The 21,797-nt window shown below is 33.9% G+C and overlaps 2 protein-coding genes across 7 annotated transcripts in view; one reads left to right on the top strand and one right to left on the bottom strand.

The window, feature by feature from the left end:
• The window catches only part of LOC125048485 (runt-related transcription factor 2), a 32,763-nt gene extending 25,364 nt beyond the window's left edge, over positions 1-7,399 (top strand). The window contains exons 5-6 of the mRNA XM_047647177.1: positions 5,726-5,881; positions 6,666-7,399. Of these exons, the coding sequence (XP_047503133.1) occupies positions 5,726-5,881; positions 6,666-7,147 (638 nt within the window). The 3' untranslated portion in view covers positions 7,148-7,399. The remainder of the gene's footprint in view (positions 1-5,725; positions 5,882-6,665) is intronic.
• Positions 7,400-7,689: 290 nt separating this feature from the next.
• On the bottom strand, positions 7,690-21,766 carry LOC125063781 (carboxypeptidase B-like). 6 transcript variants are annotated; one of them, XR_007119566.1, is made up of 9 exons: positions 21,378-21,766; positions 21,019-21,170; positions 19,419-19,579; positions 18,390-18,515; positions 18,197-18,293; positions 17,141-17,287; positions 16,047-16,340; positions 14,329-14,515; positions 13,518-13,646 (listed from the first exon to the last, which is right to left on the bottom strand). XR_007119566.1 is itself a non-coding variant. In XM_047670408.1 (8 exons), the coding sequence occupies exons 2-8, from the start codon at positions 13,612-13,614 to the stop codon at positions 7,727-7,729; spliced, it is 1,101 nt and encodes a 366-aa protein (XP_047526364.1). In that variant the 5' UTR covers positions 13,615-13,646; positions 16,047-16,172; the 3' UTR covers positions 7,690-7,726. The 6 variants fall into 6 exon arrangements, 5 of the variants coding, with proteins under 5 accessions (XP_047526364.1, XP_047526363.1, XP_047526365.1 ...); XM_047670408.1 differs by lacking the exons at positions 14,329-14,515; positions 17,141-17,287; positions 18,197-18,293; ... (2 more) ...; positions 21,019-21,170; positions 21,378-21,766 and adding exons at positions 7,690-7,999; positions 8,392-8,538; positions 8,898-9,003; ... (1 more) ...; positions 10,669-10,829; positions 11,099-11,232 and having other exon boundaries at positions 13,458-13,646; positions 16,047-16,172; XM_047670407.1 differs by lacking the exons at positions 16,047-16,340; positions 17,141-17,287; positions 18,197-18,293; ... (2 more) ...; positions 21,019-21,170; positions 21,378-21,766 and adding exons at positions 7,690-7,999; positions 8,392-8,538; positions 8,898-9,003; ... (1 more) ...; positions 10,669-10,829; positions 11,099-11,232 and having other exon boundaries at positions 13,458-13,646; positions 14,329-14,510.
• Between the last annotated feature and the right edge of the window lie 31 nt (positions 21,767-21,797).

Consider the following 21,797-nt stretch of genomic DNA (forward strand, 5'->3'; position numbering starts at 1 on the left):
TAACTCTTTAGATTTTTTCAACATTTTATACTAGTTGCAATCATTCATATTTTATTTGGGTTTGCCATATGCAATGTTTTAGCTACATAGGTATCATAGCTAAAATATAATAAGCTAAACAAAACAACAGATTAAAACTTTCGAAGGCAATCAAAGAATACTCACAATAAAATACTTAATCGATCACTTAAGTCATTCAATTCCTCTGAAAATTCTAATATTTCTTATCCAAGTGATCTCGCTGCCCTCTTGCCTCCAATAACCCTTGGAAAATCATGATAAATTATACACACTCACGTTCACGCGTTGTTCGCGTTACAACGATTCATGAAATTTATTTCATTTTGGATATTATATTTTATTGACAAATTCCTCGGCTCTAAAATCACTTTTATATAATATACAATTATGTTTTATTAAATTTAAAAAACGTCTCCCTCTCCTATAATGGTATAATACTTTAAATAAAAAGGTTTATTTAAATCCTTCTTACAAGTATCATACCAATGTCTTGTTTTATACTTAAACGCGTTTTATTGAATATAAGTAATTTTTATTTACAATTGAAGTGTCAATTTTCATGATTTAGAGATTCATACAAATAAAAATTGCAGTTATAATATAGAATTTATCATCGTTCATTATATTTTTATAATAGCAATATTGAAAAACATTGTTGAACTAAGCATTAAATTCTATATCAAACTAAACTTACACTAGAATAGAAACAAGACAAAACGTACCAATTCTTAAAAGGCCGGCAACGTACATGCGAGCCTTTTGGCAATGTGAGTGTCCATGGGCACACATTAACATCGTTTGAGCCTTCTGCCCGTTTGCCCCTGTTATATAAAAATAATATTGTAGATAATAGCCAAGTCAAATACTCGAACATCCATGTTTCGCATCGCCGTGTGAGCGTCACTTAAAGTCGCAGCTTTCGCATTATTAATGAGGGAGCCTTAGAGAAAATTAAATATAGCATTAGGCCCGGAAGCTCCGGATTCTGGGCAGGGGGAAAGAAAGGGGGGCGACATAACCCTTCCACCGCGCGACAATGCGGGTGCATAATTACGCATTTGTAAATTTTAAATGTTCCACCCATACAGCCTTTTGTATGGCGTGATTCGCGCTTTTATACGGCCTTAAATGCTCTCAAATGAATTCGTATGATGATGACGCGAACACGATTAACTCTCAATGAGGCTCACAATATGTACTCATTTTCATATACGTATTAACACTGCTTAATTTTCGCTATTGACTATGAAATGCACGTAAAGGAAATAATTTACTGGAAATTGCTGAATGCCGTGTTGTATTTTAAAAATACATTGTTTCCATTAAAATTATCGATCATAATTCATATATGAAGTTTCAATTAGGTAAATTAATTAACTAGAAAATCTTATTTAGCTTTAAGGGGCTCATATACATCTTGCATCAAGTGTATTACGTAATTGAGTACCAATGAGAATTACACAAAATTACGGGCATTTCTTAATAGAGTTGGATGTTGTAATGTAGAATTTAAAACAATCAATCTAATGTATACTTATTTTTATGAAACAATGTTTCCGAACGAGTTTTCTAGTTTTAATTTTTCTAACTATTAATATCAGTTACTATAATTATTACGTTATTTTTCACACATAGAAATTATATAATGGTTTAGTTACATATGTGCCATAGCTAAAATATATAATAAGCTTAATATAATCACTGAGAAGTTGGCCTAGTGGCTTCATCGTGCGACTCTCATACCTGAGGTCGTAGGATCGATCGTTCGATCCTCGCGAGGCACCAAAGAACTTTCTTTCTATGTGCGCATTTAACATTTTATCGAACGGTGAAGGAAAACATCGTGAGGAAACCGACATGTCTTAGACCCAAAAAGTCGACGGCGTGTGTCAGGCACTGGAGGCTAACCTACTTGCATATTAGATTTTAAAAAAAATGATCATGAAACAGATTCAGAAATCTGAGGCCAAGACCTAAAGAGGTTGTAGCGCCACTGTTTTTTTTTAATAAAATCACTACAGATTAAATTTTTTGAAGGCAATCAAAGAACACTCGATCGCTTAAGTCAAATTCAATTTACCTGACAATTCAAATCTAAGTCATGAATTTTTCCATACAATTTTCTTAAACACAAAATATGTGATAATGTAATCTGAAATTCGACCTCGCTAAAGGTAAAGTTTCATGCCGTTTAAAAGGTTAATTAATCTAAACAAAAAGGGGTTTAACAAAATCAATAGCGGCAAATTCATTAAGTGTTAAGCAGATTGAAACCCATGGCGCAAGATGGCGGCAGAGGGTACTTGAAGGGTTAAGTCGTTGACAAAGCGGAGTCGTTAGTTCACGAACCCTCTTATTAACATTATGATGTACGATACACATCACTCATTCAAACAGCTGTTTGTCAGTAACATAGGTACTGGACACGGAGAATGGATCGGTAATTTCTTAGTAAAATGCTTGCGATTGCTGCTAATTCCATTAGGTTTCTAGTTCATGATGAACCCACAAAGATCTTTGCTGTTGTTGCTGTGTAAACGCTGAAACTATCGTAAAATTACAACGTAGAAATGACCTATTTTGGTATTTGAAACTTCAATACAGTAATAATAAGAACAATATAATAAATAAATCAGTGGTGGCAACCTTTTTAGGTCTGGGCCTTAGATCTCTGTATCTATTTGTTGTAGGTGATCGTCGACTTTTAGGGTCTACAGCAAGCCGGTTTAATTCAAGGTTCAAGCGAGTGTTAAGTGCTCACATAGAAAGACAGTTCTTTGGTGCACAGGTGGGGGAACCTTCGACCTCAGGGTTGAGAGTCACACGCTGAAGCCACTATGCCTACACTTTTCTACAATAATATTATTATATACATAATTTATATTAAATAATAATAAGTAGGTCTTCAAATACTAATTCATTATGAATGTAAAATTTCAATGCATAATAAATTCATCAAATCAATCTAGTATTTTTTCACAAAAGTGTTTTATGTACGCAAGTACATAAAACACGCATTATTATTATCACAATGCCAATTTAATTTTACGCGTGATGTACGCAAAATTGTTATAATTAATTTCATGGCATCTTCCGGCTGTGAATAATTAGTTTTGTTTTAAACACACTTGTGGAATAACTTTCAACCGAAAATGCTACTCAAGTAAAATGGTATATAATATTACTGGCTCACAAGCAATTTCGTGACAAAAATATACAACTATACTATCTTTAGCATGACATCTATATTGTGATACATATAGATATGGTGGTGATGATGTTCTTAATTAAAACGTATACGAAAAAGGCTTACTTCTAGATTAACAAATGGAACAGCTGCTTAATTTAATCCTAATCAAGTATTCTACGAATAGATTAAAGAGTCTTCTAAGAAAGCGAGAAAAAAGGGTAATCGGCCGATAGATGTAAAATAATTATACCAAAGTGCTCTTAACCCTTTCCCTAATCACGAACGGTCTCAGACAGTCGTTAAAAATTCCACCCTAATCCCAGGACATCGGAATCACACTAAAAACTCAAATACTTTTATCCCCTTAATCCTAGTCGATTCGCGGATTAACGCTACACAGAAAGCAGGAAGAATGCAAGACGCAATCTAGCAAATGGCATTAAAATGTTTGGACTCAACCCTCTCGCGGCGGCGACCGATTTTTCAAACTGGAAAAAATCCCTTCACCGGAGGAAATGTAGCGGACTGCCACGTCTTAGCCAATCTCAATAAGAGCTGAAACGGTTTTGATCCTTTGTTTCAATGTTGGGACTTTTGAAGGAGTTTTTAAGTTTAGAATCTGATATTTTTGAAAAATCTATTGGGTTTACGCTAACGTTTAGATCTAAATCTATCAACCATTTTAAAACGTATCAGTAAAACTTGCAAAGTGTGAATATTGAAGAAATTAGTATTCTCCTTAAAGTGAACGATTGTTTTTATATAAGAAAATGCATCTTTTCACTTATATCACATAGTTGACGATTTCAATGATTGTACTAAATATGACTAGTATAAAATAGTTTAAGACAATGGATACCACGATCATTATTGTTTCATCGCAGTACACATCGATTACACACAGTGCACACAAACAACACAAAGAATTCGAACATTTTTAACGAATGCAAATCGTCTACCCCTTCTTCTGCTCTCTGAACATGGAATACGAAATGAAACATTCTATCATTTATTACGATACACATAAAGAAGATTGTTAGAATGTTTTTTTATTAAGGGCGTTTTTAGGTTTATTTGAATTCTAAGTAGTAATAAAACAAAGATAGAAGATTAGTATACTCCAGTTGACCTTTGCTCTTTACGATTTAGAATTATTAAGTTTTGTATTCAGTAGGTGATTTAGAAACGTTGAAGTTTTAGTATCTAAATTCACCTTTCTGTGTTAAGGCAAGTTTACTATGACGATTAATATTCAGTGATGTATAAGTGTTAAATGAATTATAGATTTTAAGATAGAGCAATGAACGGTTAAGAAGTGATTAAGGAGGGTAATCCAAAAGGTGTACTTGTCTAATTGCATCGCGCTCATGAAGCACTATAAACGCTAAGCGGTCGGATTCAAAGTAATGTGTTTTACATTTTCGTAGGCGACGGTATCAGAGACATAAAACGGCATGTAATTTATTCTATTGCTGAAAGGGTTAGGCCCGGGGTGGGAATTACCCAAGGTGGGTGCTAAAGGGTTAAGCCGAGTGCCGCCGGCAAACTTTGTTAATTTATGCGCTTAAAAATGTCAACTGGAAATTATGACACCGAAACACATTTCCTTACTCATAAATGCGTTTATGATATCGTGATATTGCGGGGCTGTGATATGTTTACTTTTATATTAAAATTTGCCCTTTTTATTTCAGAGTTGAAATGGTTTTTGTTGAATAAACTTCGAATATTTTTTTCCTTTTATATACTTAAACATACATACTTATGCTTCTTAGTAATTATAACTATTCTAAATAGTTCCTAAACCTTACAAACTTTAATTTTATATGAAACATAAATTTTTCTTCATTAAAAATTCAATATACAATACATACATAAGACCGTACATAAAGAATGTTTGGATGGATTACGATTTTTTAATTCAAATACAATTCTATATTTAAAATTCAAACGAAATCGATTTACGCAATGGGTACAGTAACAATTGAGGAGTGCCACGAGTAAGATAAGGCGAGAATTGAAACAAGCTTTGCGGGGGAGTCGAAAAGCGTCTTTCTCATTATTTAAATATTCTGATGAGTGCGTTAAGCGCCCGTTAGCGTAAGTGGAGCGTTTCAGATAACTCTCAGTCTTATTGTTTTGTTGATGGAGTTATTTTGACACTCAGTCACGATAAAGCGCAATGTTTATTTTACGGGAATAGCGCAGACATATTTATCTGTTATACCGTTTCGCACAATTTTTTTTTTAAGTTTATCAAAAGAAAATGGGAAATTTAGATACTTTTTTATTTCACTTTTCGATCTATTAGAAGTTCCCGGCACGTAACTTGGCAAAGTGTTTAGGTGCGCACGTCGCATAGCAAAGTCGTTGTTATATAATTTTGCTGTGTGTGTATTTTCTCGTGAACTTTCCGTTGGCACACCTTAAGAAGATATTAGCCAATATTAACTACAATATCAATATTATGAAATTTTTCTAGTCAATCACTAACGTTAATTTTCCTTGCTGCAGGTATTGCGCATCAACTGGCAGGTCTACCGGGTAACGAGTGGGGGGCATTGGCTCGGCATTATCCCCCTCCAATGCTCCCTACACATCCCCACTTTACGCCCCACGTTCTACCGCCAGCGCACACGCAAACCCACGTTGCTCCTACACATGAAAATGGTTTGTAATTTATGTATATTTGTGGTTATTATATTTTGGAACAATTTCGTTAAATTACTATGGAAATTCGGACACTATATTTGGAAGATTATAACATTTAAAAAAACCTTTGTGTCCTATTACAACGCCACTCGTAGTAGATTATATCTTAGTATTTCCGAATATAAATAAACCATCTAGTGATAAAAAACATTGATAAGTCTTAAGGTACGATTCCACCAATATAGCGTGCGGCATATTAATTGTTTACAAACATTTTGTGCAGAACACTAGTAGAACACCTACTAAGCGCGTATCGCGTTTGACTTCTGTCTCCACCGTCAATGGTGTGTTACTTTTGTGCGCGCATAGTGTTGCACACTTGTTCACTGAGAAGATTTTCTGCCGACAGTTGCTAATATGGATGGGCAGGAAAACGTTGTGCTTTGTAATATATTCTTGATCAATCAAAAAATTACTTAGCATAGTGCGCGCACAGTTCAGTAAACTGGTGGAATCGTACCTTTACAGTTGGTAAAATATTTTGCCATTAAAGAAAACAAAAACATCGTTACTAACTTTTTAATAAATTCAATGTCAAATTCTATACCCATAGATTGATTATAGTGTGCTAAATGCGGCATGTATATTAATAAACTTTTTATCTAGCATTGCTAGGGTTACTTAAGCAATGTTGCAAGAAATTATAGACAGTAAAACTTCATGATAACGCAGATATACTAGTTACGTATATAACGCAAATATAAATCTTGCAAACTTTATTATTCCAACATTTTGTTTTCAGATCTGTCGACAGAAAACCCAACAACGATGCACGCGCATAGCACTACGAGTCCTTCAAACTCCCGGCCGAGTTCCCCACAGGATGATGATGACATCTCTGTCACAGCCTCCACTAGCCCCCCTCCAGACGAACGTCCCGGAGCCTTCACCTCCGTCACTAGACGGAAGCCTCTACAACCCTTACCACCACCGTCCAGCTTATTCCACAGTGCACTAGCAGCTCAACTATTCCTCAACTCCCCCTTACTCCCAACTCCACCTGCCTGGTTATACTCACAACTTTATGGGGGATATGACTGGTGGCTTCGACCGCCACAGGCTCACGAAGATTCAAATTCAAGTCCTGATAGGGAGGACACAGCTTCCACGAGTTCAAAGAAGCGACCGGCCTCACCAGAATGGTCAGATCAAGGAGTCAGAACCAGAAGCAAGGCTCTCATGTCTTCAGAAAGACGGCCAGTGGACGTTTGGCGGCCGTATTAGGTGTTCAAAGAGTTATTTAGATGCAATTATTTCATACATCGATTTATAAAGTCACTGATTGAATAGACATTAAACGAAAATGGTGATATTTTAAATGGATCTCATAGTTTAGGGAGAACAATTTGGTTGAATGTGTCGGCCGTTCATAGTGATTATTGTATGTGTTAGATAAATGTGAATTTCAAATTACGATGTTTATTATTTGTTGATTGTACATGCAAGGAATGTAAATAAAGTTATCGAAATTTTTAACATGACTTTCATTCCGGGCCAAATATAATATTGATACTTTTGGCAACTGATGTGAAATACTAAAATATTGGGGCACGGCACATTTGATGGTGCATGGAATACATTTTTGGATTGCATCCATATTATTCGTAACCGCAGCGAAATGCATTGCTTTTGTAATTACACAACAATTTGTGTTCAAAAATTTATTTAAGTAAAAAGGAGGACACGAGTTTTGTATAGAGTTACAACGTTTGTATACATCGACTACGACTATACGATCGGTAAATTACAGATTTTTTTTTATTAAGATTAGATTAATATTTATTTAAATATCACAGCGATGCGTTATACAGAATAAACGCAAGATTGTACACTTTTACTCCTTTTATCGACAAAATCCATGAGTTGTAATACGCCGCTCATCGCTTCTCGGGCTGTGGGTATAATTTCTTCTCTCGGTAATAAGAATCTGTATTGTTTCCCTCTTAGTTCCACCATATATGAGTATGGTATGTTGGCTACTCCATAGCTCCAGTCAATGCTGGTGCCAGCTGCATAGTACATTAGGTCCTTTGTACTTCCTACTTTGTAGGTGTGGCCACTGGTTTCGAAAATAGCCTGAAAGAAGCGAAGTAAATCAATTAGTAGTATGTCCTATTTTAAGGTGAATTCGTGTTTTATAACTATATGAAATAGCAATGGTTTGACATCGAATACTTTTCTAGAATGTATTGAATTACACCTAGTAACAAAAAATCATTACCAACAAAATTTTATATATTTTGGTTTCTAAACAGCAGTATTTTTAAACATTGTCGACTTATAATAAAACGTTGATTTTTATTCTATGTAAAGGATCGTAACCGATACTTTTTTAGTCTTAGTTTTGAGTATAAATCGAAATATTTTCTCTCGTACAACCCAAATTAACGCTACTCTCAATTAAAAATCTACATAATTTTTAATCATCTAATATCTAATTAAAATCACTTAACTATCTTAATCATTACCTTAGCCATTGCGGTCCCTCCTTCGAGAAGCTCAATATAGTCTGGGCAAGGATCACCAATATAGCCCCAGGGGAAAATTATGACTTCTCCATAGCTATGGAATGAGAGGAACACCTTGAAGGTGGTCGGAGATTCCACTATCAGCCGCTAAAAGTACAAACAATTTTAATATAAGACAAAATTTTGTAGTATTGGGACTAGTTCCATAGACACGAATTAGCACCTGTGATGGATTTATACACCCCGAAGAAACAACAATTACAAAAGTTAACTTGTCTATTACAACATCAAAAAGAAAGAGATTACTGGACTTAAGTATGAAGGTCTTACACGCGACATTATAAATATATGTATTCAGCAGATCACGCGATCAGCGATAGCTTTTTAATTAGCATAAAAATCCTAAAATAAAGTTGTTACTATGAAAGTACAAAATTCTTTATAATATTTAGGTAATATTTCATGTAATTTAAAGTCTTCATTAGATGATCGAATAATAAGGGTACCTTTACAGCACTGGTTTCCGGTTCAGAAAACGCCTTTGACCCTCGAAAGAAGATATTTCCGGGGTCATCTGAAGATCCCTCCTCACCTTTTTCGCCCCAACCATAACTGTAAAAGATACATAGTTTTGTTATACACACATACAACTATTATGTTATGTATGTCGGTAAAATTAGACGATACGGGATATATATTATCTACTAAGGCATTGCCTATTAGATTTTTTACTCAATATTTGAACAAATACATATTAATATATTGAATAGAAAATATTTTCCGCGCCGGATTTTGTATATAATTCTTATTACAAATTATTTAATATTTCGTAGGCACTTCAGGGAAATAATGATTAAATAACTTAACACAATCATCAATGTGCCTATCGATAATAATGTAACTGGTATTTTCATAGGAATTTAATAATGAAATTTCACTATATAATATCACATTTCTGGACATTACGACACACATAGATTAAAGCAATTTTTTTTAGTTTCCTAGTTGAAATGAATAAAATCAATGAATCGTGTACCGTGTTTTGTTGTTGTATTATAATAAAATCAATAAATCAGTAGCGCTACAACCTTTTTAGGTCTGGGCCTCAGATTTCTGTAGCTGTCATGATCATTTGTCAATCTAAGCAAGTAGCCTATTAGATTAGTTAGCCTCCTGTGCCTGACACACGCCGTCGACTTTTTGGGTCTAAGGTAAGCCGGTTTCCTCACGATGTTTTCCTTCAACGTTCGAGCGAATGTTAAATGCGCACATAAAAAGAAAGTCCATTGGTGCACAGCCGGGGATCGAATCTACGTCCCCAAGGAGGAACACTTATCTGTATATTATAATAAAAACGCATACCTAAAGTTTCGATTAAGATCGACACCAACACATTCACCATACCGAGCTCTATTTTTTCTCCACATGCGGTCGTTTGTGTGTGTGTATTCGTAGCCATCTGGATTCATCACTGGAAGAATATACCTGAAAATAAAAAAGCATGGCGTGACTTGTTCTATATCAAACTCGTTTTAGGTAAAACTCTCTCAACTTCGTGAAGTGGCTTCGAACAAAATGTAAACTCAATCTATCCTTTTCAAACTAGAAATCACACACTTCGTTTTTAAAATCACTATCCTCTGTAGTAGACAAACATACTGTTATTGCTATTATTTCCGGGGGCTTTGGATATTTGTGGATTGACTGTCCACTTTTCCGAACAGCGACTATAAGAATGACTCACACTCTAATATTTATGAATTACGTAGCATAATTGAAAAAAGTATAATACAACTTCAAATGTACATATGACAATATAATAAATCGTTCATTTAATTCCTTTATAGATAATTGCCGTTAAACAATCAGCATTCCCTACCATCTGGAACCTTGGAACTAAACGCATTAAAGGTACCAAATGCGTAACAATTGTTGCCCAATGTCCTATAAAGTTTAAAATTTGTGTATCGCCACCAACGTTTATGATTATTCCTTTCTAATGCTTTCACTGAAAGATACACTACACCACGCTTAACACAATTTATAGTCGTAAATTTACATATAGCGTAGGACAGGGAAGTAGACAAAGTGTGTAAATAGAAGAGTGAACTGTCACTAACAACGCAAATATAAGTTCTTGTTAAATACTTATATTTAGGGAAATATATATGTAGGAGCAGTAGCAATTGTAAGGGTAATAAAGGTGTACATGTGGTATTAAACAAGCAGGCTTCTTTAAACACTTTCCTTTAACAGTAAGTGTTAATTTGATCTTACCAGTCTTTATTCCTAACGCTCTCAGACTGAATTTGGAAGTTGCGAACCAGCTGATTAGCGATGTATGTCACGACAGCTGCACTGATCCATTCGCGAGGATGTATTGAACCATCCAGCCATACACCTGGATTTGAGGAGTCTCCATTCGATATCTTCAGTAACTGTGAAATATTAAAAATAAAAATTAATTAGTATGGAAACAGAATGTTTGCTGCTTTGCTTATTAAATACAATATTTAAAATATTATTATAATAAGTGTGCACTCATGTGGTTTTTTGTTTTAAAGGCAAATCAGGGAGGTTGAAATGTAGATTCAAATACCGAAACGTCAAGTCGTTCGATTGCGGTTGATCAACAAGGAATACACCAATCGCCAATAGCTACATGGTTCAAGGTGGTCAGTCTTCTATTGAGCTGTTAAAACGTTACCTTCAAATCCCTTCCTTCAACTGATTTTCCAATGATCATCACGGTGCACAAATAAGGGTATTCCTTGGCCAAATTTTCCATAAACTCGTAGATAACATCTAATCGGTGGAATGTATGCCAATCCATTTTACGATCTGTTATATTTTCACAATATTATAACTAACTATGTTTATGCTTCAAGAGTAACAGTGCAACTACATTAATATCCGCTAAATCGTAATATTTATATGTTAAATGACAAAAATATTACCTAATTATAATCATTCATTAGTTCGATAGATATTTAAATTATTGTATTTCCTTTCGTCATTAGTTTATTTTGTGCACTTAAAGTAATTAAAGCTTGCAAAGTAATTATCTTGTTCATTATCTAATAAATTGGTAAAATTAGATTCTACGTTATAATATATTGTAAAGTTTTTTGCTATATAAACATTCTGCATCCCTTTTTAATACGCTCGTCGGGCATACTTTAAAATTGTAATCTAATACATATATAAAATTCTCGTGTCGCGGTGTTTGTAGTTCAACTCCTCCGAAACGGCTGGACCGATACTCATGAAATTTTGTGTGCGTATTGGGTATGTCTGAGAATCAGACAACATTTATTTTTCATCCCCCTAAATGTTAAGGGTAGTCCACCCCTAATTTTAAAAAAAAATATTTTTAGATACCTAAATTTTTTAAATTATTTTTTATGATACAGCATACAAAAATACATACAACCCGTAATTTTCACCCCTTTACGATCAACCCCTATTTTTTATTATAAATGATATACATGGCAAAACGACGTTTGCCAGGTCAGTTAGTATTACATATAATCGAAAAAGATATTGTGGTTTTGATTACTTGATAAGTAATTTTTACTAGTGAAAATCTAAATAATTAGCCTTAAGCCTTAGTAACTCAAGCAATTAAGCCCGTATCATTAAAAAAGGTTCTTTACTAGAGAGGCTTGATAATTAAAGTAATTTATAAAACAAAATTAAACTAGTCATGCAAGTAATAAAAATAAAAAGGCTCACTTAGTAGTAATCTTAATGATTATGAAATAATAAATAACACAATGTAATGCACTGTTTACTGATAAGAAAACTTTCAATTTAATAATATTTTTTCTTATTTGTATTTTGAGAAAGAGAATGACTTGGTACAATGTTAATTTAATTTCGTCAGAATAGCCCTTAAATACTAAAATTTTACAACCATATAAATTGTCCGAAATAAATACTTTCACACCTTTAAACACGGGCAAGAATAATATAGTAAAATTTAAAGCAAATCAATTTTGGAAGGAATGAAATGGGTTCATTGCAATTAAATTGAATTTTAATCTAAAAAAACTTTCCCGACCCAATAGTCGCGCCGCGTCTTTATTTATCTGATCATCAATAAATAGTTTTAACTTATTAAAATAATAATAATGACAATATTGTAAATGTTTCAGGGACTACTATTTTTTATCATAAGAACTTTATTTGCTTTGAATTTAAGAGATACCGATTTCCTTGCAGGGCAGAAGAAATTAAAAAAAATTCATCTAATGTGTGTACTCGATGATAGGTACGGACGGCGTGCAACGGCGTTTATCATACTATATATATATCATAAGACGTATTAAATGCCCCCACACTAAAAAAATCATTAGTTCGAGCTGATTAACTGATAATCCATACAAAATATTCAATAACTATTATTAGGCTTATGGATTTTTATAACATTTTTTCTTCCATTTGGGAGTATGGTTAGTATGGTTTTCAAGTCCACAGGCGCTAATAAGAGATACCTTTAACTCAGAGCTAGAGCGAGTACCGACCTGTAATGCTGCCAGCATTAAAGATCACACACAGAGACCAAACTTTACAAAGTTATTTTAGTTTTCTATCAATTTCTAATTAATATTATGACTGTGTAGGTTAAGAATATTGTGTATAGTTTTTGTAAGTTAAATGAAAAAATAACAATGAAAAATAATAGTTTAATAATAGCTCTGTGCCATATTTTTCGTCTATCGAGCAACCCACGCTTTTTCACAATAATACCAGTATTTTTTTTTCATTACCATTTTCAGCCTAAATTAGGAATTATTTTTCACTTTTTAGTTTGATGTGCTTTAAAAGCGTGTTTTTAGTTTTTTTTAACTATTATTTATTATTTATTTTTTAGTTAATTTTTTTTATTTTTTTCATTTTTATTTTCGGATTATTGCATTGTCATCGATCTTTGACGGGTGCGCAAAGTTTGAATTAAATCTGTCCGTTAAAAGTGGGTCAAAATCAGGTCCGAAGTAGTCAGTTACATACATACAGGTGAAGCTAATATAAAGCGTGTAAAAATGAAGAGAAAGTATACACACTTGCACTAGACTGGCGTCTTAATTTATTCAGAACAGTTCCCTGCTCTCTTTCCAATAGTAAATTCACATCTCCTACAGCGATTGCATATGGAATCTCCCTTTCATGCAACATGCCCGCGACTTGAGCCGCTCTAGGCCGTTCCACCATCACATCCATAGTGCTATGCTCTTCTTTCCAAATGTTAATTGCTAAAATAGTAACACTACTTGTACCCGATAATAATAATGTTTATTTCAGAAAAAACGTGCAGAGAGAGATTAAATATGTTTTTGAAATTTCAGTTCTTATGACGCTAAAAGCGAGGCTTTCCGAACGAGTATTATGAGAAACATTTCTAAAGTCATTTTTAATTATATAAATATTTTGAAGTGAAACTTCTTTATCGGGGTTGGAAAAAAATTTAGTGTAACATTTTTCGGTTACGCGTCACATGTTTCGGTTACGCGTCACATGTTACGGTTACGCGTCACATTTGACCGTTACGCGCGTCTTTTTCTCGTCCCTACCACGGTTGATTCGAAGAGATTCTAAACCATTAATAACAAAAATTTATAATAACTATAACAATGATACTAAAAATTATATTACAATTTATGAAATTCTGTAATAATCTTAGTGGTAATAAGGTAAAATGAAATAATTGTATTATTTGTATTCAAGTCTGTGATATTAAAAGCCTTTTGTTAAACTTTATCTAATTTAACTTTATTTAACCAATTTCTGTAAAGTTAGTTGCATATAGATAATTTTTCGAAAAATAAGGTCATAAAGAAGTTTCACTTCTAACGTGTGTACACTAGTACACGCACATTTTTATTTTTAAAGAACCATCTCGTCTGGTCTGACTCTTGAATTATATTGTACGCCTACCTCCTGCTGTGTCTAATGTTTTCATAAACAATCTCTGTCCCTCATTCGTAAATCTTATTTCCCAGACTTGGGTCTTGGAGTTGAGTAGTGCCACTGTGATTTTTGTTGAAACTGTCGTGTTTAATAGTATTTTTATGAAGTTTTTAATATACTTGCAATTTTGAAAATGATTTGTTGTTTGTTCTGACTGCAATTTGACGATGACAGGTTTAGTTTATTCTTCATAACTTATTAAAACCTTTTTTTTAAATTTGCAATTCGAGTTAGCAATGTCAGTTGCGTTGGTCGGTTTTGTCATTCAAGTAGTTAATTAAAAAATCTTTATAACCTCAATTATATTAATGGATGAGAGCAGTGTTGGCTTCGTGGCTTCAGCGTGCGACTCTCATCACTGAGGTCGTAGGTTCGATCCCCGGCTGTGCACCAATGGACTTTCTCTCTATGTACGCATTTAACATTTGCTCGAACGGTGAAGGAAAACATCGTGAGGAAACCGATGTCTTAGACCCAAAAAGTCGACGCATGTGTCAGGCACTGGAGGCTGATCACCTACTTGCCTATTAGATTTAAAAATGATCATGAAACAGATTCAAAAATCTGAGGCCAAGATCTAAAGGGGTTGTAGCGCCACTGATTTATTTTTCTATTAATGGATGACTGATATGATTTTCTCGTCAATAATAATTGAAGCGGGTGGATTCTAAACTTCATAATCGGTTATTAGCGCTAAGTATGTCTCCCGTATTCCCATAATATGCTTATGTATATCTATATATATTATATAAAAATGAAACCCGTTTTCCGTTGTCACGACATAACATGAAAACGGCTTGACCGATTTGTCTGATTCTTTTTTTATAATATTCCTTGAAGTACGAGGATGGTTCTTACGGAGAGAAAATAAAAAAAATTGAGTGAAAACGTCTAAAAACAACGCTTTTCTATATTCCCATACAAAATATTCGTAATAATATTTAAAGGCTATTTGAACTTTAATACCATATCATAAAGTTCAAGTGTTAGTGGAGGGGTTCCGGGAAGGTAAATTTTTATTTTTTGACATAATGTATTTGTTGTATTACCAACTTTCTTTTTTTTATCTTACAAGCTAGACCGGTGTCACAAATAGCAGAATAAGTATTAAAAAAAAATGTGCGTGTACTAGTGTACACACGTTAGAAGTGAAACTTCTTCTATTATCTATATGCAACTAACTTTACAAAAAATTGGTTAAATAAAGTTAAATTAGATAAAGTTTAACAAAAGGCTTTTAATATCACAGACTTGAATACAAATAATACAATTATTTCATTTTACCTCATTACCCGTAGATTATTACAGAATTTCATAAATTGTAATAGAATTTTTAGTATCATTGTTATTATACATTTTTGTTATTAATGGTTTAGAATCTCTTTGAATCAACCCTGGTAGGGACAAGAAAAAGACGCGCGTAACGGTCGAATGTGACGCGTAACCGAAACATGTGACGCGTAACGAAAAAATGTTACACAAAATTTTTTTCCAACCCCGATAAAGAAGTTTCACTTCAAAAAAAAAGAATCGACTGCTAGGCGGTACGATGTTCGCCAGGCCAGCTAGTTTTGAATAAGATAATTAAGATCTTTAAGAAACAACATCGTTCGTGGCGACTACTTGTTATGTGTATTTTGGTATTAAATTGTCTATACTAAAACCATCAAATCATAGAAACTTACTTTAATTTATGACAACGTTTATGTCCTGTTTATGTCCTGTCGATCCTTCACCCGTTCCTTCTCATCAATAAACTCCATCAACGCCATCACAGAATTCAGTATTTCATTTCCCGTCTCCTGTATCTCTTCTTTGGGTAGTTTGAACTTATGTTTCTTGCTTCGCAGCTCAATGAGATAGCAGTAAGGGATTCCAGCTGCTCCGTAGCTCCAATCATTACTAGTACCAGCCGCCCCATACATAACATCCCTTGATATACCTACTTTGTAGGTGTTCCCATTGGTTTCGTAAATCGTCTGTGTAAATTATAGGCCAAATATATAAGGGCAATCGAATGTAACAGTGATAAGATTGATAAATGAATTGACAGATTGGTAAATAAGATAGCAAACTCAAACGAAACTAATTTTGAAATGAAAAAGAACAAATTAGTCTCTAACGCCCGAACCCATCTCAACCCATAATCCAATATCTGAGGTAGTAATCTTAATCCAAATATTGTAACAAGTGTACCAATAACCAATCGACGGATTGTAATAGCCATCTGTCGATACAAGCTATCCATGGGAGGTCGCATCGGTGTCTGTGGATAGACCTTTGTATGAAAATGACAGTTGACGAAAGCTCGATTTCAACAGTTAATTATTTTAACAGATTTTAACTTACACCAGTTTTTTAAATAATTAACAAACTGTTTGTTATGTTTTAAAAATACACATGTATATTTTAATGTTATTTGTACGGTTTTATTTACTTTATTTGGTTTACATTGATTATCAAATATAAAGGTAAAATGGAACAACAAAGAGCATTTTAGACAAAGAGCATTTTATCCGTCGCCAAAAATGGATTGTCTTCGTTATTATGTTATTGGGATGCAGATAGGAGATAAATCGACTGTCACGACTCACGGTCTTTGAAAAAAATCTGAGATTGTGGATTAATTATTGGGTTCGGGCGTAAAAGCATATCTAACGGGATTACGCACCCACGATATCAAAATTTGCCTCGACATCAAAAATCTAAGCGAAAAGACTAAAATAAACTCTTGTTTAAAAGCAGTTTTAAAGACCGAATTTCAATTCGTAATTTTTACCTTAGACATTACAGCAGCCCCCTCAAGTAATTTAACATAGTCCGGGCACAGCTCATCTCTAAACGCAAAAGGGAACAGAATAATTTGTCCATAACTATGTAATGTTATGTAGACTTTGAAAGAAATACCACTTTTCGACAGAAAATCCTGAAAATATAAAATTACGACGTAAATTTTAAACAAATGTGTTTTGTTTCTATGATGGAATGTTTGAATATGAAGGAATATTTTGTTTCTGGCATTTATCCGATATTTAAATCTCGATATTCATAGCATATTTCAAACATACCTAGAGTAAATTAGTATTATTTATCCCGTAACCTCTCAACGCGTCTGTTTCATGATTCTTTATAACCAAAAAGGTGATAAACCTTCAGTGTTTGTCATGCACTTTAACAAAACTGGCATTTTTCATAATTATACGTCTTTTTTTTATCAGCGGGGCTCAAACAAACCATAGAGTCGTTTTACTAAGATTACTGATTACTCAATTAGCTTAGTATATTTTCCGAATTAACGGATTGAAAATAATAAAACGCGTACATTAAACGCGTACCTAGTACATTAATTAAATGCAACAGACTGATATAAAACCAATGCAGTGAAATTGATTTACGACTAAATCCTGTTTGCAGTTTAATCTCGGCGTCCGGTACCGATGACACGATTTTGGTATCAACATCACATTACAGCCAAATGATACATTTACCTACCCTACTTTATTACAATGTACAGTTTAGCGATTATGTAATGAGTTTTAAACGAGTGTTTAACGGCGCAACATACGGCACAAGTATACGACTCAGTTACAAAAAAAATTGATTCAAAAATGTCATATTTTTTATAGCAAATTTAATATTACACTGTTACGCAAATAAATTATAGAGATAGAAGTGCTGGTAAGAAAAGTTAAGTTGACATTGATAGTGTACGATTTATACAAAATTTACCTTGGGTGACGTAGCCAAATCTATAGGCACCTAATACTATTAAATTTCTTGTATCGTTCAAAATTAATTTGCCCAAAAGTAGAATTTTTTTATGAATATAATGTACCCTCATAGCTGATGACTCTGGCTCCGAGAAAGGCTCTGGTCCGCGATAAAAAGCATGTTTTGGATTATCCGAAGAACCGCTACCACCCCAGCCGTAACTTAAACAGAAATTCATACACCGAAATCAATTTATAATCATAAGGAAATGTGTAATGTATATGTAATGTTACCAGCTCAAACAAATGAATACATACCTAAAGTTTCTGTTCAAATCGACACCCAAGCATTGACCCCCATGCCAGGCTCTATTTTTTCTCCACATCCGATTAACTGTGTGCGAATATTCATAACCATCAGGATTGACCACTGGAAGAAAGTACCTGAAAAATAATATAATAAATTAAACCGAGATTCTTACATATTTTTTTTACATTTTGAAATCGACATATTTATTAACAAAAATTATGGTCATATAATTTTTTAAACTTCGCTTATTATGCTGTAAATCATAGCTTATACTTCCGATATTGAAGTCTATTTATTAAAAGCGAATATACTTACTTATATTAAGTTACTTTGTGTTGGTTAAATAAACCTTTTAATGGGGGAGCGTGGGGCTAGTTGTTAGAATTTTAGCAAATAATTGAATATCATGAAGTGTATTGGCTAAATTACTACTAAATAAACTTTGATCGATACTCCAACTATTTATCTATGAAGTCTAATCGAAATATTATCAAATCTACAGGCAAATATCTCACAATTATTATTTTTTTGAAAAAAGGGAAGTGTTGCAACTTACCCCGTGGTCGGGGCTAGTTGTAACATCTGCTGGGGCAAGTAGTAACAACAAAAATGACACCTTCCATTGTTTAATTTTTTCACATCTTGGATCATTTTGCTTTGTATATAACAAAAACTAACTAGGTATTTCTTATATTTCAAAACTAACTAGGTAGGTTAATGTGTTTTTTATAAAAAAAAAATACCCCAAATAATCACCAAAAACAACGAGTTTCAGTCCGTGAGGTATAACATTTTAACAAAAACAATAAATTAGATTAGAAGAATTCAATTGAATTATGCAATTTAATTAAATATACTAAATTACTTATTCTACCAAATTATAACTATGTTGACTATCCACCCGTTATGCCCATAACGCTATAAAGCCCAAAACGTAGGGACAATTTTAAATGGAAAATAAATTATTGTACACCCGTGATAATTAGCTGGTTGTTGCGATATTTCTATTTGTTGTTTATCCTATAACAAAAACTAACCAGTCCTTATTGGTAAGATATTCTGGCAATGTATTAAAGTTTTCTGCGATATGATTAGCGATGTATGTGTTTACTGCGGGTGCTACCCACTCCCTGGCATGTATTCCAGCATCCATCCATACTGCAGCATTACTAGCAACACTGTTCGATATCTTAAGGATCTAAAAATAAAAAAATTAACCAATGTTTTTGGTTTCTTCACGAAATTTATCAACAGCCAAGATTTAAATATGGAGCAGTGATGGCCTAGTGGCTATTGCGTGCGACTCTCATTTTTGAGATCGTAGATTCGATCCCCGCACCAATGAACCTTCTGTTTATGTGCGAATTTAACACTCGCTCGTCTGATAAATATCGTGAGGAACATGGTATTCCTTTGACCTTAGCGCCTTAGACTCAAGCACAGAAGAATCAGCCTATTGGCTTGTTAGAAAAAACCAAATGCTCTCCGGAGGCCAACCTCTCGGACCTAAAAGGTCACTCGTAAGGTCAAAGGTCAAACGTTGTCTGGTCTACAACATGTCGTTAGTATATTATTTCCCTTTTGAATTACCGTACGGGCAAATGCTCATTGTGCACATTTATAATCTATTGGCAGGGCCAGGATTTGATCCCACGACTTCAGAATTCGTGTAACCACTAGAATGTCGTTTGTTAAAATTTTATATAGGGTGTCTCAGTAAGAGTGCACTTTTTAAAATTGTAATATATTTGTTTTCCTGCAAGTGGCAACTCTGAAATTTGACAGGTGTCACCTCTGTTTGTTCCGATTATTAAAAATGGGGCACTTTTTGAAAGAACAACTCGTTATAATTGTGAAAACTCATTACAAAAGTAACGCTGAAAACGCTCGCAAACTTCACCAAATTTTCAGCCGAGAAAGTCCACCTAATGAGTCAACCAATCGAAGAGTGGCCAAAAAATTTGAAGAAACTGGGTAAATTATGGATTATAAGGATCCTTTGCGTCAACGTACCGGTCGGTCCCTTGAAAACATTGCTGCTGTAAACGAGAGTGTCGCCGAACACCCGAAAACATCAATTCGACGCAGCAAATTTTGACTAAAGACCTCCACCTTCATGCGTACAAGATTCAGTTAACTCAGGAGCTCAAACCAGCAGACCAAGGAAAGCACCGGCAATTTTCTCAATAAGTAATGTAGCAAAGGGAAGTCGATGCCAATTTTTCGAAAAAAGTCTTTTTCTCCGATGAACAGAACACATTATCTCACGAAATTCTGATGTCAACTAGCCACCAAGATCGTGCAATTTAACGCCCTGCGATTTTTTCTTTGGGGTTTTGTGAAATCTCGAGTTATTTGCGAATAAACCCGAAACCATTCCTGAGCTCCAATCGGAAATCCAACGCGTCATCGGTGAGATACAGCCACATCTCTGTGCAAAAATCATGGAAAATTTCATGAAAAGTGTAATGGCCTGTCATCAGAGCCGTGGAGGTCATTTGCCGGATATTTTATTCCATACTTAATTGGAACATGTCTTCTTTACAATACAATAAAAATATCAGAACTCTGTCATAAAATACTTGTCTTTATTTAAAAATGAAAAAGTGCACTCTTACTGAGACACCCTATATATACCTTTAAATCTCTTCCTTCGAGAGAGGCTCCTATGAGTCCCACTGTGCATATAGATGGGTAAGTACATTCCAATTCATCCATAAAATTATGTATCACATTTAGACGATGGTAGTTCTCCCAGTCCATACGCTGTATGGGCTTTTCGTTTGATTCTAAAAACGTATACGACATTAAGTTTTTAATGACCTTGATAAAAATATAAAGTGTGTACATAGTTATTATCGGAATGATGTGAATTTGATTATTAGATAATGCTGATATAGAAAGAAAGAAAGCACAGCTGGGGATCGAACCTACGACCTCAGGGACCACTAGCCAAACAAACATACCCAATAAGCAAGTGTAAAAGTCATACTTACCATGTTTTGTAATTATGTCATCCGATTTTAAAACTGGTTTCGACAACTTTTCATGGATCGATCGATTATGAAGTTCTTTCTTATGTGGTTTATTTGGTGGCTCTGTATCATCAAAGCTTTCTTCACTTACATCGCTTGCGTATAAATCGGATTCAGAATCATTCAGAAAATAGTATTTTGAGAATTGTCGTTTTGAAAAGCGCGGTTTTGTTGGCGTATCGAAGTGATATATATCGGAATTGCTCTGCATTTTTATGGTTTATATTGTGTTCTGTTTTGTCATTTTAGGAGTCTAGTAAAGGATAAACTATTGTTAATGATATCCATTTTTGTTGCCTACATCTTTTATTTAAACTATTTTTGTGTTTATTGTGTTGTGGCCGTGTCAGAGAAAATGTCAAATGTCGTAAAAAATCAAAT

The sequence above is a fragment of the Pieris napi genome, chromosome 3 (genome assembly GCF_905475465.1).
Source record: "Pieris napi chromosome 3, ilPieNapi1.2, whole genome shotgun sequence".
Taxonomy (NCBI): Eukaryota; Metazoa; Arthropoda; class Insecta; order Lepidoptera; family Pieridae; genus Pieris; species Pieris napi.

Bases quoted from the DNA above. Each gene is read 5' to 3' on its own strand.
- LOC125063781 (XM_047670406.1), bottom strand. From the start codon at position 21,627: ATGCAGAGCAATTCCGATATATATCACTTCGATACGCCAACAAAACCG. The intron at 18,516-19,418 runs GTTAGTTTTTGT...ATTATTTTTCAG, and splicing joins TATCTTACCAATAAGGACTG to GTACTTTCTTCCAGTGGTCA. The intron at 17,288-18,196 runs GTACATTATATT...TTATATTTTCAG, and splicing joins CAGAGTCATCAGCTATGAGG to GATTTTCTGTCGAAAAGTGG.